General features: G+C 52.9%; 1 protein-coding gene across 4 annotated transcripts in view; it reads right to left on the bottom strand.

Moving 5' to 3' along the window:
* Nucleotides 1–15,058, bottom strand: part of GRIP2 (glutamate receptor interacting protein 2) — a 64,734-nt gene that overhangs the window by 21,343 nt on the left and 28,333 nt on the right. For 3 of the 4 annotated variants that reach the window (XR_002732377.2, XM_023216193.2, XM_023216213.2), the window contains exons 2-14: nt 13,458–13,538; nt 13,044–13,179; nt 11,992–12,137; nt 11,211–11,297; nt 10,599–10,674; nt 9,252–9,397; nt 8,013–8,160; nt 7,733–7,902; nt 5,412–5,537; nt 4,713–4,862; nt 1,948–2,134; nt 1,335–1,480; nt 445–525 (exon numbers count right to left, since the gene is read on the bottom strand). Coding sequence is in view for 3 of the 4 variants with exons in the window: in XM_023216193.2 (XP_023071961.1) it covers nt 445–525; nt 1,335–1,480; nt 1,948–2,134; nt 4,713–4,862; nt 5,412–5,537; nt 7,733–7,902; nt 8,013–8,160; nt 9,252–9,397; nt 10,599–10,674; nt 11,211–11,297; nt 11,992–12,137; nt 13,044–13,179; nt 13,458–13,538 (1,680 nt within the window). In the remaining variant the exon portion in view is untranslated. The remainder of the gene's footprint in view (nt 1–444; nt 526–1,334; nt 1,481–1,947; nt 2,135–4,712; nt 4,863–5,411; nt 5,538–7,732; nt 7,903–8,012; nt 8,161–9,251; nt 9,398–10,598; nt 10,675–11,210; nt 11,298–11,991; nt 12,138–13,043; nt 13,180–13,457; nt 13,539–15,058) is intronic. The other variant, XM_023216204.2, reaches the window with a different exon arrangement.

Below are 15,058 nucleotides of genomic sequence, written 5' to 3'. Positions count from 1 at the left end.
GCTTTCCCATGCTCACCCATTCTACGTTTTTCTTCTGCACTCCTCATTTTCATTCCTTTGACAAACATGAATTAAGCACCTACTGTGTTCCAGGCCTTTGCTGGGCTCTGGGAACACAGAAGTAGGCAGAAAACCAAACCCAGCCTGCATATTTGTCACCTTCCACAGTTCTCTCACCATGGACCCCTCACAAGCCCCCCCCCCGGGAGACCCACGAGGCCAGGGGACTCCCATGGTGCAGAACGGGAAGCTGAGGCTTTGGGAAGCTGGGGTCTTGCTGAGAACACACAGCTGGGTCCCACGGAAGCCAGCCTCCCCACACCCCCAAGCCTTTTCCTCGGGCCCTGCAGGGTGTCACGCCATGGAAATGCTGGTCCGAGCTTGGCGAGCTCTTTCTCCCCAGCAGGTGAGCTGGCTCCCGGGCAGGCGGCGGGGCAGACTCACAGCTGATGACGATACCCAGCTCCACGCCGCGCTTCTTGGGCAGCTTCACATGGAACGTGCCACTGCTTGGGATGACAGACTCTGGGGTGGATGGACATAGACCGGCGTGAGGACCAGAGGAGGAGCCTCATGAACCCCAGCCCCATGCCCATTCTGGCTGTGCTGGGAGGGACCCCAAAAGTCACAGTCCTAATCCCATCCTCCTGCTTCTTCCCAACAGAGGAGGAAACTGAGGCAGAGTGACCTGACAGATCTGTTCAAAACAACTGACTCACTCTAGTCAGACCCACCAGAGTCGGGGCTGGAACCAGGCCTCATGCCTGTCAGCTGGTGTGGTGGGCGAGAAGGGAGCTCCCCACAGCCTAACAACCCGGTGTGAATCTAGCACATACTTCCTGAGCACCTACTATGTGCCAGGCCGTGGCTGGGTATTTTCACGTTTTCATTTCTCTTGGGCGTATGTCTCGCCTGACCCGAGTACCACCCCTGTAGTGAAAAGATCCTATCCACTATTTACAGATGGGGAGACAGACTGGAAGGACTCTTCCGTCCAAAGCCACACAGTGTCGAGATCACAGAAGCAGAATTCTGACCCAAACTGTTGTTCGAGGTTCTTTGCCTAACCCATGCTGAGAAGGAACTTGGAGTATTTTCAGCTCCCCACCCCCATCCCCACTCAGTCCTGCCCCTCTGCAAAAGTTGCCTTGTGTGGAAACTTCTCCCTCCCGTGCCAAGGCCTCCCTTCCCACCATAAGCTGCAAAGCCCCTGGGAGAAGGGCACTGAGCACAGAGGGGGATAGGGTGGAGCGTTTGCACCCGCAAGGCAGGATAAAGACAGGAGGGGTGCAGGGCCCTGAAATATGAGGAGGAAGCTCAAGCCACTCACTCACCCGCCACATCGAACTCCACCTCTAGCACGACCTTGTGAGCCAGCGCGGCGTCCCGAAGGAGCTGGTTGGCTTCCTCCATAGTCCCGTCCTCGGTGGCGATGCCATTGATGGACAGGACACGGTCCCCTATCTGCAGCAGCCCACACCTGAACCCAGGGGGCCCGGCAGAGAGAAGAGGCTCCGTGACAGGTCCATTGGGAGAGAAGAATGCCATGCAGGGCCCCACCTCCTGGCCTGGGGTGACTCTCAGCTCTGCCCTGGCCCACCTGTGTATCCTCAGGAATCTGGCTAAGGGCTGGACCTTGCAGGACCTCAGTTTTTCTGTTTGTCCAATGGGAATGATGCCATGAGCCTTACAGGATGTATATACAGAGGACTCTGCCTTCAGGCAGACAGGGGTTCAAGCCCTGGGATTCCATGGGTAAGCTGCGTAATCCTGGGCAAGTGAGTTAGCTTCTGTGAGCCTCGGTTTTCTCATCTGTAAAATGGGGCTGGTGCTGGGGCTGATGCGACAGTTAAGTGAAGTGCTTGTGAAGCTAGGGCTTGGTGCTGTGACTCAGTTTCTCTCAGTTGGAGAGTGGCAGGCTCAGTAGGGAGGGGGCAGGAGGCTCACCTCTCAGCCGGGCTGTCAGGCTCGATGAAGCACACAAGGGGTGGGGAGGACAGGGTCTCCGTGGCGAAGATGCCGCCCTGGAGCTGGAGGCCAAAGCCGCTGAGGGGGTCTCCGCAGAGCACGACCTCCGTGGTCTCCGTGTGCACAATCTGCCCGCCCGGCCCCACTGTGCTGGAGGCCAGCGACACTGTAGGACAGGTGGGCCCAGCACTCAGGTGAGTCGCCCCACAGAGGTCTTCCTGCCAGGGGCTGCCCATCCCGGGGCCTGAGGCACTGGAGCCAGAGCGCAAGGAAGTGGGAGCCCTGACTCAATCTGGGACCAGGCAGATCACAGCCCACTCTGAGCCTTGGCTTCCTCATCTGAACAATGGGATCGTGATTCCCACCTTGTGGGGTGCGGCAAGGACTAGGGAAGATAGTGGCTAGGACTGACTGTCATGCTGTAAAACAGGTTCTGGGGGTAGTGTAATTTTATTATATTATTGTGCTGTGATCTACTGTAGTATCTATTATATTATGTCACTCTGCTTTTTGGGAAGAGCTTTATTGAGATATAATTTACATACCACAGTAGTCACCTACTTAATGTGTACAATTCAATGGTTTTTAGTGTATTCATGGTTATGCAAACATCACCACAATGCATTTGAGAGCATTTCATCAACTCCAAAAGAAACCCTGTTCCCTTCGGCCATCCCCGAAGATCTCCCTATGTCCCCCAGCCCTAGGCAACCACGAATCTACTTTCATCTCTGGATTTGCCTGTTCTGGGCACTTTATATAAACAGAATCATGCACCATGTGGCCTTTGTGACTAGCTGCTTTCATTTGGCATAATGTTTTCAAGTTCATCCATGCTTTGCAGGTATCAGAATTGCATTCCTTTTTGTGGCTGAATAATATTCCATTGTATGGATACACCACATTTTGTTTATCCATTCATCCATTGGTGGATACTGCATTCCTTCCAGCATTTGGATACAGGGAATAATGCTACTATGAACATTCATATATAAATTTTTATACATGAGATGACACATGTTTTCATTTCTTTTGGGCATATACCTAGGAGTGGAATTGCTGGGTGACATGGCAACTCTATGTTTAACTATTTGATGCATAAAGTTATTTAATAAGTATTGTTTTACCTTCCATATGTGAAATATATTTGCACCATTAATACGAATCTTGGAAGTCATTATTTATTAAACAAAATTTATTATTTCATTTTATTACTAATTATATTATTGTCATATATTATGAAATTATACTGTATATTATATATTACAAAATGTGTAATATGTTATGTTTTCAGGTATATTGTGTTTTTATGTGTATTTATTTATTTATTTTAAAACAAGGTCTCACTGTGTTGCCCAGGGTGGCTCACCAGCAGCACCATCTCAGCTCACTGCAACCTCTACCTCCCAGGTTCAAGCGATTTTCCCACCTCCAGAGTAGCTGGGATTACAGGCGTGCACCACCATGCCCGGCTAATTTGTTGTATTTTTGGTAGAGATGGAGTTTTGCCATGTTGGTCAGGCTTGTCTGGAACTCCTGGCCTCAAGTGATCTACCCACCTCGGCCTCCCAAAGTGTGGGGATTACAGGCGTGAGCCACCATGCCCAGCCTATTTTTTCCTTTTCACTACTATATCCCCAGTGATAAAAATGGTACGTAAGAGGTCAAATTTTTGGTTGAATTAATTAATAAATTATTATCAATAGCAATAATGATAGTACTTTCTTAGTTACACATCTCAGGAAGGAGACAGGTAGAGGAGTCACAAGAGCCTGCAGTCTCCACATCCCCCGCCTGTGAGCAGCACTTCTGCATCTTTTCACCTACATATTCCCCACTTTCATGGCCAGGAAAGATAGTTGGTAGAGGTATATTTTATCTCTGATCTGATTCTGAAATCTCTTTCCCATTTCCCCTTGGCTGCCAGGAAGTATAGAACCATATGTAGCTTCTTTCAGACACCAGGTGACCTGTACTCATCTCTTCTTTCACCTGGTTCTATCTCAAATGGCCAAGTTTGATCTTCTGTCCTTCCTGGAGGCCTCTGCAGCTCATGTGGCAGGAGGCTGAGAACCCTTTGTGCATCAACAAAGGAAAGACTCTTCCCAAGAAGGGTTTTGAAATTTTAGGCATTATTGTGTTTTTGGCCACTTCCACATGGCTCTTGCCTTATCATTCACTACTATTTGTCTTCTATTGATTTACTTTTCTTAATATGTAAATATCTTCATTTCAAAAGGGAAATGTTGAATAATAAATAAGCAGAGAAGTAAGACTGGAAATTATTATATTCTGGACAGCTAGTCTCAAGCCATGTCTTTCTCTTAGGGGAAATTAACAAACGGCAGCGAGGTGGTAAGGATATAGTAATGCAGCACTGAGACTTTATCCATGAATGAATCAGGACTGAATGGCAAAAAATGTGAAATCTTCGCGCAAACCTGAAAAGACTTCCTTTCCTCAAGGACTTTATCACCAAGTCCTAGGAATTTTTCATAATAAAAATTCAAGAATAAGAGTGTACAAAGTAACTGGCACCCCTCAGTGGTCCTCTTGTGCAGTGCACAACCTGCCCAGCCATCCATGACAGCCTGGTGTTCCAGTCATGTTATTTAACATTCTCCCACACATACACCTGGAGCTCTGCCCAAAATACCTCCCCTCACCCCGACATATACCGTCTGGCAAGCCTCACTCTCAGACATACAGGCAGCCCAGGGAGGAGGGAAGAGACCACGGCTTACACGAGCTCTTGTGTTCCCTTCTTCGCTGCCTCCTCCGCCCCATTGTAGTTCGAGGACTCATGGGCTGGGATCCACGGGGAAGGGTGCTGGGGTTGTTGCAGGAAAAGGCGTGGTTCAAGGTCGGCGAGGAAAAGGGAGTTGAAGACAAGGCTGAGGAGATGAGAGCACAGCCCCGTGAACCCCAGCCGAGGCTCTCCACCCCGCCACACAGTGGGTGCTGGGAAGCCACCCAACCACAGGGAGAGATGGGGATGCCTTCCCCCTTCACATCAGTTACTCATTGTGTGACCTCAGGCAAGTCTCTTTCCTCTCTGGGCCTCAAAGACTGTAGGGCTTCCATAGACCCTGTGAAACTCAGCTACTAGGGACAAGGGCCAATCTTGCCACTGGAATGCTAGATGACAATGGGGCAGGTCACCTAATCTCTCTTTTTTTTTTTTTTTTTTTTAGTTGAGGTCTTGCTCTGTCACCCAGGCTGAAGTGCAGTGGTGTGATCTTGACTCACTGCAGCCTCAACCTCCCAAGCTGAAGCGATCCTCCAGCCTCAGCCTCCTGAGTGGCTGGGACAACAGGCGTGCATCCACACACCTAGCTCCCTAATCTCTGAGTCTGAGTTTCCTTCCCTTAGACAACAGGCATCACCCCCTCCCTAGGAAAGGCTACAGGACTGGCCGAGCTACAGCAGGGCAGGCACATTACATCGACTTTGGTCCTGGCCAGCAGGTGTGGCCCAGGTGGGCATCCTGCAGTGGCCGGGCCGGGGGCTGTGGCAGGAGGGCACGCAGGGGTCCCAGCGGTGCAGCTGCTCACTCCTCTGCACTTTCACTGTAGCCAGCGGAGAAAGAGGAAAGAGAGGTGCAGGCGTTAGTGGCTGAGGGCACTATGAAGCCAGGAAAGCAGGAACCAGAAGATCCTCGCGCTTCCCCTGAGCCAGGCAAGGCATTTAGTAATCTGCTCACATGTCCCAGACGCCTACGATGTGCTGGGCACTGTGTTCAGAGCGCAGCTGCCGCCACGTGGCAGCCCGAGAGGCAGGGACAGGAGAGGGAAAGGAGGCCAGGCCTAGGCCCACTGCTGGGAGGTTGTGGAGCAGGGGTTTGAACACAGGCATCCTGCCCTGGAGCCAGAGAGGTTTACGGCTATGAGTGCTGCCCATGAGGTTTCTCCAAGAAAGAACTGGTGAGGAGTGCAGCTGGCAGACAGTGTCCAGCTGCAGCACTCTGGGGATATGCAGTGGCTCTGCAGCCCAGGCAGCCTCGGCCAGTGGCTGAGCACCAGGGGCACTGGGGCCTGGCTATTTCTGCCCCACACTGGACTCTCCAGGACAGCCTTTGCTCCAGGGCTCCCTGCTGGGTTGGCCAAGGCTGAAGTGCACCACAGGCTGAGGCTGCTCCCCGTTCCCAGGCTGCAACCCTTCCCAGCCTTATCCACAGTGAATTCTTTGCACTTCTGCTCCAAGTTCCCAGGGAACACCCCCACCCCGACCCCCTAGGAGACCCTGCTTCCTCCACCTGATCCTCCAAACTGGCCACCATACAACACCTCTTCCCAGACTGCCCCAGGCCAGCTCTCCTCTTGCACTGATGGACAGGTGAGGACTCAACTGTCTCAGCCAATTGATTCTGTCTCCTTGAGCCACATCGCCACAGACCCCTCCCCAGGGCTTGGCCCACTCTGGAGCCAGTTGCCTGGGTGAAATCCCAGCTCTGTCACTGACCAACTGCGGGACCTGGAGGAGTCACTTGGCCTGTCTGTGCCTCAGTGTTATATCTGTAAAATGGGACCAAGAGAGTGGCCACCTCCTAGGGTAATGGGGAGGATTAGAATGAGTTAATATAACGTGCTTGGACCAGTGCCTGGCACTTAGTAGAAGCTCAGTTAATGAGAGCCAAGGGGTTGTAAGCAGATGTGTAGCCTTGCAATGCTACCTCAGCTTTCCCTGTAAAGTGGGAGGACAGAGAGGTGTCATGAGGAAGAAATGAGGCATGCAGGCCGCAGCACCAAACCTGGCACACAGCAGATGCTCGATAAACGGTACGAGAATGAATGACACTGTTCCAAGCCCTAATGTCACCCTGATCAGCCCCTGGACTGTGGTTCAGTGCGGCTTTTTCAGAAGCTGGCAGAGACCATAGGGATGGACTCTCCCCAAGGATCGTCCTCCCAATCAGATGTGGGGGATTCCGTTCTCTTCCAGAAGATGGGGTTTGCAAAGGGTGGGGTGGACAGACTCCTTCCTCACCCTCCAGCTCTGCCCTTAGGGCTAGGATTTATAGGCCTGGGCGGTGCCCTGTCCTTTATCTCCTTCAGCCTCCCCCATGTCTGTGCATTAGCGGTCCTCCCTCCTTTTTACAGATGAGGTGACTGGGACCCAGAGAGGGAAAGGCACTTGTCCAGCTGCTGGGAGCAAAGATGGGACTTGCACTCAAGGTCCAAGGTTTGATCTGCTGGAGGTGCTCTCCTGCCCTGAGCTGAAAGCTGCCCCTCTGTGGCCACCCTCCACTCTGCCCCTGGCCCCAGCTGTGCCCTCTGGACCCTCAGACCAGCCACTTCCTCTGCTCTTGGAAATGCCCAGCACCCAGCTCCCTGCTCATAGCTGGGAGACCCTGACAGTTCACAGGAGAAACTCCAGGCCCTCTCTACCTTCCCAGCTGCCTCCTCTGGACCTGCTGAGGGTCCCTGAGAAGAGCCCAGGATCTAAGCTCTGAGTAGCAGAGAGCACAGGACTGTTCCCTCCCTCATTCTAGCCCTTATACTCCTATTAATGCAACCTGTGATGAAACTAGCTTTGGGGGCATCTATGCCAGCAGGCTCGATTCAAACCCTTAAGTTGTTTCTCTGCCCCACCTTCCTACCGTCAGTGGCTGTTCTTGATAGTTTTGAGCTTCCCTGTGCAAATGAAGATTTGTCCTAGTACATTTTAGCCCGCTCCTCCCAGCCTGCGCAGGGCTCTGGTCCCGGGCCTCTCAGGCCTCATGACTGCCCAGGTTTGGGCCCTGAGATCTGCTGAGGGGACCCACCTGCCTCTGAGGGCCTCAGTGGCCGCTGACTCTGGGGCACAGGCAGGATCTCCAGCCGCACCTTTTCCGACACGCTGGCCAGGAGCTTGGTGGCCTCGAGCAGCGAGCAGTGTTCCGTGCTGGTGCCATCGATGGACAGGATGTGGTCTCCAGGGTGCAGGGCTCCACTCCTGGTCGGGCAGGGGAGCAAAGGTGGAGGCCGGTCCAGGCCAGACAAAGTTCTGGGCCGCCTCTCCCCTGTACACACCTCCATGGTGGCAGTACCCAAGGTGTGCCTTACCTGTCCACCACGCTGGCTGGCTTGATGCGGTCAATGGTGATGACTGACTTGTTCCGGAGGGAGGTGGTGGTCAGCGAGATCCCCAGGGCAGACCCTGGTGTCTTGACTATTTCCACTATCAAGGGTCCTGAAGCATTAGCCACCGTGTCTGGCATGACGGAGAAAAAAAGTCTGAAACGCAAATATCGAGCACTTTCCTCCCCAGCCTCACTCTACTATCTTGATTTAACCCTTGTGCCTGGAAGAAACTGTTAAACCCATTTAATTAACGTAATTTTTTAATTATTTTTTTCTTTGTTCTTTTATCTTCTACCAAGTGTTATATCAATTTGACAGACAAGATAGCAGTAGGAGCTCAGGTCTGAGGGGCTGTGATCCCAGGGCTTTGTTGGGTGATATGAATTTGCCTGAGTTTATTAAGAGCCTGCGGTATACCAGCACTAAACTGTAACGTTCACTACGATCCATCCCCACCTCAGAAAATGGCACCTCCATTAACACACCCAGTGGCTAGAGATCGAAACTTTGGCCGCACCCTTAGCTCCTGCCCTCGCCCCTACCTCCCATGTCCAAATCTCAGCAGATCAGGCCAGCTGGACCATCATCATATTCCTGAATCCCACGTCTTCTCCCTCCTTAGCCTCCAGCCTGGTTCAGTCTGTTAACTCTCGCTTGGACAGCTGCTGCCGCTTCCTATGGCCTCCCGGCTTTCACCTCACCCCGTTCTGCCCTCACCTCCTTTCACTCACCTGTGCCAACCACGGCAGCCTCCTCACTGTGACCAACCATGCCGGCCATGCTCCTGCCTCAGGGCCTTTGCACTTACTGTTCCACCCTCCTGGAATGCTGTTACCTGGACATTCCCTGCCTCACCCATTCCCTCACTCCCCTAGTTAGAGAGCATCGCCCAGCCTGTCCCATCTCTCTCCCCTGCCTCTTTTCTTTTTTCCGCAGCACTTATTGCCAACTGACATACACGATATCTTATCTGTTCTGGATACTGTCCTCTCCCCACCAGAATGCCAGCTCCGTGAGAACAGAGACCTCAATTCTGTTGTTCTAGACTGGATCCCCAGCACATCAACTGATGCCTAGCACATACTATTTATTGCCCAGAGAGGCTGTGACTGTCCCAAGGTCATGCAGCCTTTGCAGTGGTAAAGATCCATGGCCACTGCCGCCTCCCCCCATCCCGGGCCTCCTCCTGCCTCAACCCATACACTCAGGCCCCCAACTCACCAGGGGTGGCCACATCATACTCCACCTGAAAGAGTGCCTCGTGGCTGCACTGCCGCAGGGTGGCCAGGGCAGTGGCATGGCTGGCCCCGTGCAGCGGGATTCCATCGACGCTGAGCAGTCTGTCGCCCACCTTCAGGGAGCCCTCCCTGCAGGGAAGGGCCGGTCACCAGCCTGGCCCGGCAGCAGCACTGGGCACAGCCTGTCTGGGAGGGCGCTGGGAAGGGGAGCGTGGAGGATGAAGGAAGCAGAGAGTGGGTGGAGGAGGAAGGGGAGGAGGGGACGGGTGAAGGGGCGCATGAGTGAGTGAAGGAATGAGCCACCCCAGGGGTGGGGAGCTGCATAAAGCAAGGGGGGATGAAGACAGGATGGGGCGGCTCTGCCACCTGCCACTCCTCTGGGTGTGAGGTAATTCACAGACTCAGTGCAGAACCCTGAAAAGGTTGCCCTTCAAGTGCTGCCCCCAACTCTTGCCTCAGGGACAAATGAGAGCACCAGGGCCCAGAAAGGGTGTGAGCTGTGCCCGTGCCACACAGCATTGGGGGCTAGTCTGAGCCATCCTGGTCCCTTCCCATTGCTCCACCCTCATCCTGGTTTCTCAGCAGTGATTCTGGCCTGATGACAACCCTCGCCTGGGAAATAACTCAGCAGGGGCCAGGGGAGGGGCCCTAGCAGCGTTCACCTCAGTTTGGGTCACATCCCCAGCCTGGAACGCCTCTCCCAACAGGTGGTCAAAGCTATTCTGGGGGGTTCTATGAATAGCTCATCACAGGGCCCTGTCCCAAGGACAGATTTAGATTTCTGACAAGGCCGTTCCAGGCTTCTCTTAAAATGGCCAGGAATCTCCCACTGGGGAGGCCAGGGGATCAGGGACTGGGAATTGGACATGTTCTTTCCTCACATTCTGTCCTCCTGGCCCTTCCGGGCTGGGCCCAGGCAGGGCTGAGCTGGGTCGATCAGCCAGGACCCAGGAGACTGAGTCATAGACGGCTACAGCAGTGGCCAATCAGCGTGCCTCCAAATCTCTCATAGCAACTCTTAGGGACCATTCCATAGATGGGAAAACTCAGGAGCAGGAAAGGGAAGAACGACACCAAGGCTGCCCCTCTCCAAACACCCCAGCCCCCGAGACAGTAGGATGTTGGGGAAGAAAGGGGTCGAGGTTTCCTTCATTTGGGGTTACATCCCGGCTCCACCAGCAACTCCCTGAATCACACTAGGCAGGGAGTGCTCCCTCAGGGCCTCAGTCTCTTCATCTGGGGAACGGGCACGGTGACTACGCTCCACCCTCTTCGCACGGGAGTTGGGGCAAGTCAGTGCAGTGTGTGGATTTCTTCTGCCTCGGCTCACCTGTCAGCAGGGCCACCGGGCCGCACGTAGGTCAGGACAAGCGGGCGGGACTTGTGCCCATCTTCATGGGCACCTCCTGGACAGAATTTGACAAGAAGCAGGAATCATTCACCCACCCCTTCCCATCCAGAGGCCCCCACACAGCCCCTGAGCAGGCTCCTTCAGCAAAACCTGTTTGAGGACCTTGTCCTTGCTATTCATGGACCCTCTTAGGAGACACCAACAATAAATACTCCCTCCCAAGAGATGGTGCAAGGGATGGGTAACGTGACCAAAGTCCTCTCTCTGTCAAATGGCTTGCCTCCCTTCTGTGACCTCACCTTATTTCCCCTTTTCCCTGATCTCTAGGAAGCTCCAAACTTTGTTCTCAATCTCTGTAGCAGCTTTTACCATCATTTTCCAGTACAACTGTCTCCTCTCACTCTCCCCAGCCAAGCATACTTCATTGCTTGGCAAATTTTTCCATTGAATACTTACCTTAACGGTCCTGTGTTCCTTAAAGTCAGAACTGAGATATACATAAATTACATTCAAAGCAAAACAGTGCACACATGGAATTAGTATTAGCCTCTTTCTTGCTGCCCCAATACCAAGGGCAATTCTTTCACTGACCTCTAAGGACAAAGCCAAAGCTATTGCCCTCCTTGTAGAGGGAGACGTCCACTGTCTTTGAAATGATCCTTGGGTTATTCTCAGGAGCTGGGGAGAAATGGAGGACTCCTTTGAGTCCCTCAGTTGCATCTTCAGGCCAGCAGACGTGCCCAAAGCTCATTCCAGGAGGACTGGGTGATCAGTCACAGAGATTATAGAGAGGGTAAACCCTTGCCCATTTTACAGGTCGAATAAGTGAGGCTTAGGGGGATCCTCTCCCCTAATCCCACTTAGCCCACCACTGACAGAGAGGAAAGGGCCTGCCCATGCTCACAGAGATGACGGCAGAACTCAGGCTTGAGTCCATGGCTGGTAGGCTCAGGCCAGGGTTGAATTCCAGACAGTTACTCAAACTTCATGACTTTAGACCAACTTTGAAAATCTCAAGCTAGGTGAAACCCTACACCGCTGCTACTTAGTGCAGGGCAGTAGAGTGTGGGTGTGGTAGGCCAGGGAACAACTTATTCAGCTAATGCTTCCAAAACCTTCCCTGCTAAAGGAAAAGCATCTGGAAACTAAATATGTAAAATGACATTGGCTATAGAGTCCCACCGCCTCCTAGTGACAGCATACTGCGGTCATAGGCACAGCCCCTAGGTGAGGTATGGATGCTTGTGGCCAGTCTCCAGGTTCCACCCACTCCATCTGGTACAATCCCCACCACCCAGGCCCTGGTGGGGAGGTAGCCATGTCCACCCGCGACCGAGGCAGTGGAGAAAGTTCCCCGTCCAAGGGCACCCACCGGGCGGGGGCAGCTCATACTCCACCTCCAGCACCACGCGCTCGCCCACATTCTTGAGCAGGGTGATGATCTCATCGTGGCGGAGCCTGGTCAGGTGGATCCCATTCACAGACCGAATATAGTCACCAACGTTCAGCAGATCACTCCTGGAGCAGGCAGGCCAGGGCACGCATGGTAATAGGTGCTGGCCCATGCAGTCCTGGCATTCACACCCACCCTCCTCTGGAATCTTTATGATCACTGGATCATCATTTCACAAACGGGGAAGCTAAGGCTCAAAGAGGTCAGACACTTGTCCAAGGTCACACAGCGAGTAAAAGAGTGCAGAGCCTGATGCCCAGGTCCCAGGCTTTCCCTCCACACTGGTCTGCCTGCTTTTCCTTGTGCAGGGGTGTCTCAGATGAGCCTGCAGAGTGGCCAGATCATCACATCCTTTGCTATTCCCTAACGCTCCTCCTGGCTTTTCGCCACCAACCTTCCTTCTGTTCAATTGGACATTTATCTGCACCTGTCTTGTGTGAGGCCCAGGGATGCAGTGACTGAGAGGCTAACTCCCAGGCCTCCTGGTCCAAGGGAGCCACAGGGGCAAATGATAGGAGAAATCAGGACAATGTGTGCAGAAATGTGCATGTGGGGCTTTAGGAACAGAGCAGCGCAGCTGCCTTGGCCTGGGGTCAGGGAGGGCTTCCTGGAGGCAGTGACCTCTGTGCTGAGTGTGGAGGGGTAAAGAGGAGTGTGCCAGAAGGATGCTGTGGGGAACAGGCTTTTGGACATAGAAGACTGCATATGCAAGGGCCTGGAGGGCAGATATGGCCTGGCGACTGTGGGGTGCTATGGCCAAGCCCCTGGTGTAAAAGAAAAGAGAAGCCAGGGTCTAGAATTACAGCCTCCATTGGAGGCCTTCCCTCTGCAGACACCAAGCTGATGGGTGCTCCTGGAAATAGCTGCTTGATTGCTTTGCCTAAGGCCCTCAGTACATTTTCCACTGACCCTGGGCTCCCATCATTGCCTCTGCACCCACCTCCCGCTGCCATGCCAAGCCCACTTCTCACCTGGCCGCAAGTCCCCCAGGTCTCAAGTTGGAGACCCTGGGCTTTCCATCCTTGTCGGTGCCACCTGAGATAGTCAGGCCCAGCGTGCTGCCTTCCTTCTTGATCAACTCCACCACAGTAATCCCTCGGAACTCCTCTGCCGACAGATGGGGATGGGCGCTTGAGCGGGCAGCTAGGGCCACCCCAGGCCCCCAGCTCCAAGACAAGTGAGGCAAGCACCTGGTTAGTAGGGCACTCTGCTGTAGAGACCTGGGTGATGATCATCTCCTTTTTACCGAGGAGAATCAGACAGGTTAACTGGCTGGTCTAAGGTCACAGAGCAAGTCAGTGGCAAAGCTGTTGCCGTCTGACCCCCACCTAGGGCTCTCTGTGCCTTCAGGGAAGAAAAAGAGGGAATGAGGGAAGCCTCATTACCTGGAATGCTCTGTCTGCGGCATGCCAGGGAAACGTCGGCCCCTCCTGCGTCCTTGCCTCCTTTGGAGTAGGGCCCATCGTCTGCAGGGGAGAAAGAGGGAAAGGACTGAGTTCCACTTTCATTTCCATTCCTGCAGACCTCCTCTGCTTTGGTTATTTTCCACTCCGTGGACGTGGCCTGTAAGATGGGTTCCCTCCTGCCACCAGCTCCACCCGATTCTCTGCTGTAGAATCCTCACGGCTCCTCCTCCCAAAGAAAGTCTGGCCCCTGCTCTTGGGGCTGAATAATATTCTCTGAGCACTACACTACACATTGGGAGCTTCACAGCCATTCTGTGGTTCACTGTCTCAACAACCCTGTGAATGGATCAGATTATTCCACTGTACAGACAAGGAAGCTGAGGCTCAGAGAAGGCCAACTCATGCCCATTGTCACACAGCTGGAGAGTTGTGCAATCTGCATTAGAATCCAGTTCTGCTGACTCTACTACCCAGGGCTGTGCTTACATACCTGCTGGGATGGGGAGCTCTCTCACATGCAGGCACCGCAGCTCATGTGAGACAGCTCTGACAGAGAGGAAACTCATTCTTGGGTGGATCTGATTAATGCTTCCTCATGAGGACCTCACTTTACAGTTTACGAATTATATTCTCAGGTGTTCTAGGCAGCCTGAGATAAGTCTGTCCTCCTTCACTCTAATTCGAGAAAGTGCTCCCTCATGTTTCTTCAAATATTGTTTCCATCAGCTCTCTCTCTTTTGAAAAGCTTAATAGATGTACTTCAGGACTTCCCATTTTATTCTCCATGACCCACTTCCACCCTTCTCTCATACTTTCCATGTTTTCTTTATCTCTCTAAGATACATCTAATCTGCAATGAAATCTGTCTTTTTTGCTTCTTTTAAGTTAGTAGAAAATCTTTCATACATTTCAAACATAAAGAAGGTAGGACAGTATGATGTAGAGATTCTCAAAATGTGGTCCCCAGGTCCACGGCACCAGGGAACTTGTCAGAAATGTAAATTTTTGGCTGGCCACAGTGGCTCATGCCTGTAATCTCAACACTTTGGGAGGCTGAGGCAGGTGGATCACTTGAACCCAGGGGTTCAAGACCAGCCTTGGCAACATAGTAAAACCCCATCTCTACAAAAAATGCAAAAATTGGCCGGGCATGGTGGTGCGCGCCTGCAGACCCAGCTACTTGGGAGGCTGAGATGGGGGTATCACTTGAGTTTGGGAGGTCGAGACTACAGTGAGCTGTGATTGTGCCACTGCATTCCAGTGACAGAGTGAGACCCTCACTCTGTCTCAAAAAGAGAGAAAGACAGAGACAGAAGGGGTGGGGGGGAAGAGGGAAGGGAAGGGAAGGGAGGGAAGAGAAGGGAAGGGAAGGGGAGGGGAGGGGGGGGGGGGGGGGGGGAGGGGGGGGGGGGGAGGGGAGAGATTTCCTTTCCAAGGCATTGCCTTTCCTAGGCATTTAAAGTGTGTTAAAGCTACAGAAATTGGATTGTTTTTCAAATGTCATTTTCTAATTACTTGAAAGGAAAGGAAAGGAAAGGAAAGGAAAGGAAAGGAAAGGAAAGGAAAGGAAAGGAAAGGAA

This window comes from Piliocolobus tephrosceles, chromosome 2, assembly GCF_002776525.5.
Source record: "Piliocolobus tephrosceles isolate RC106 chromosome 2, ASM277652v3, whole genome shotgun sequence".
NCBI lineage: Eukaryota > Metazoa > Chordata > Mammalia > Primates > Cercopithecidae > Piliocolobus > Piliocolobus tephrosceles.
Note: the sequence above shows the minus strand (reverse complement) of the source record. Positions and strands in the feature narration are given on the sequence as shown.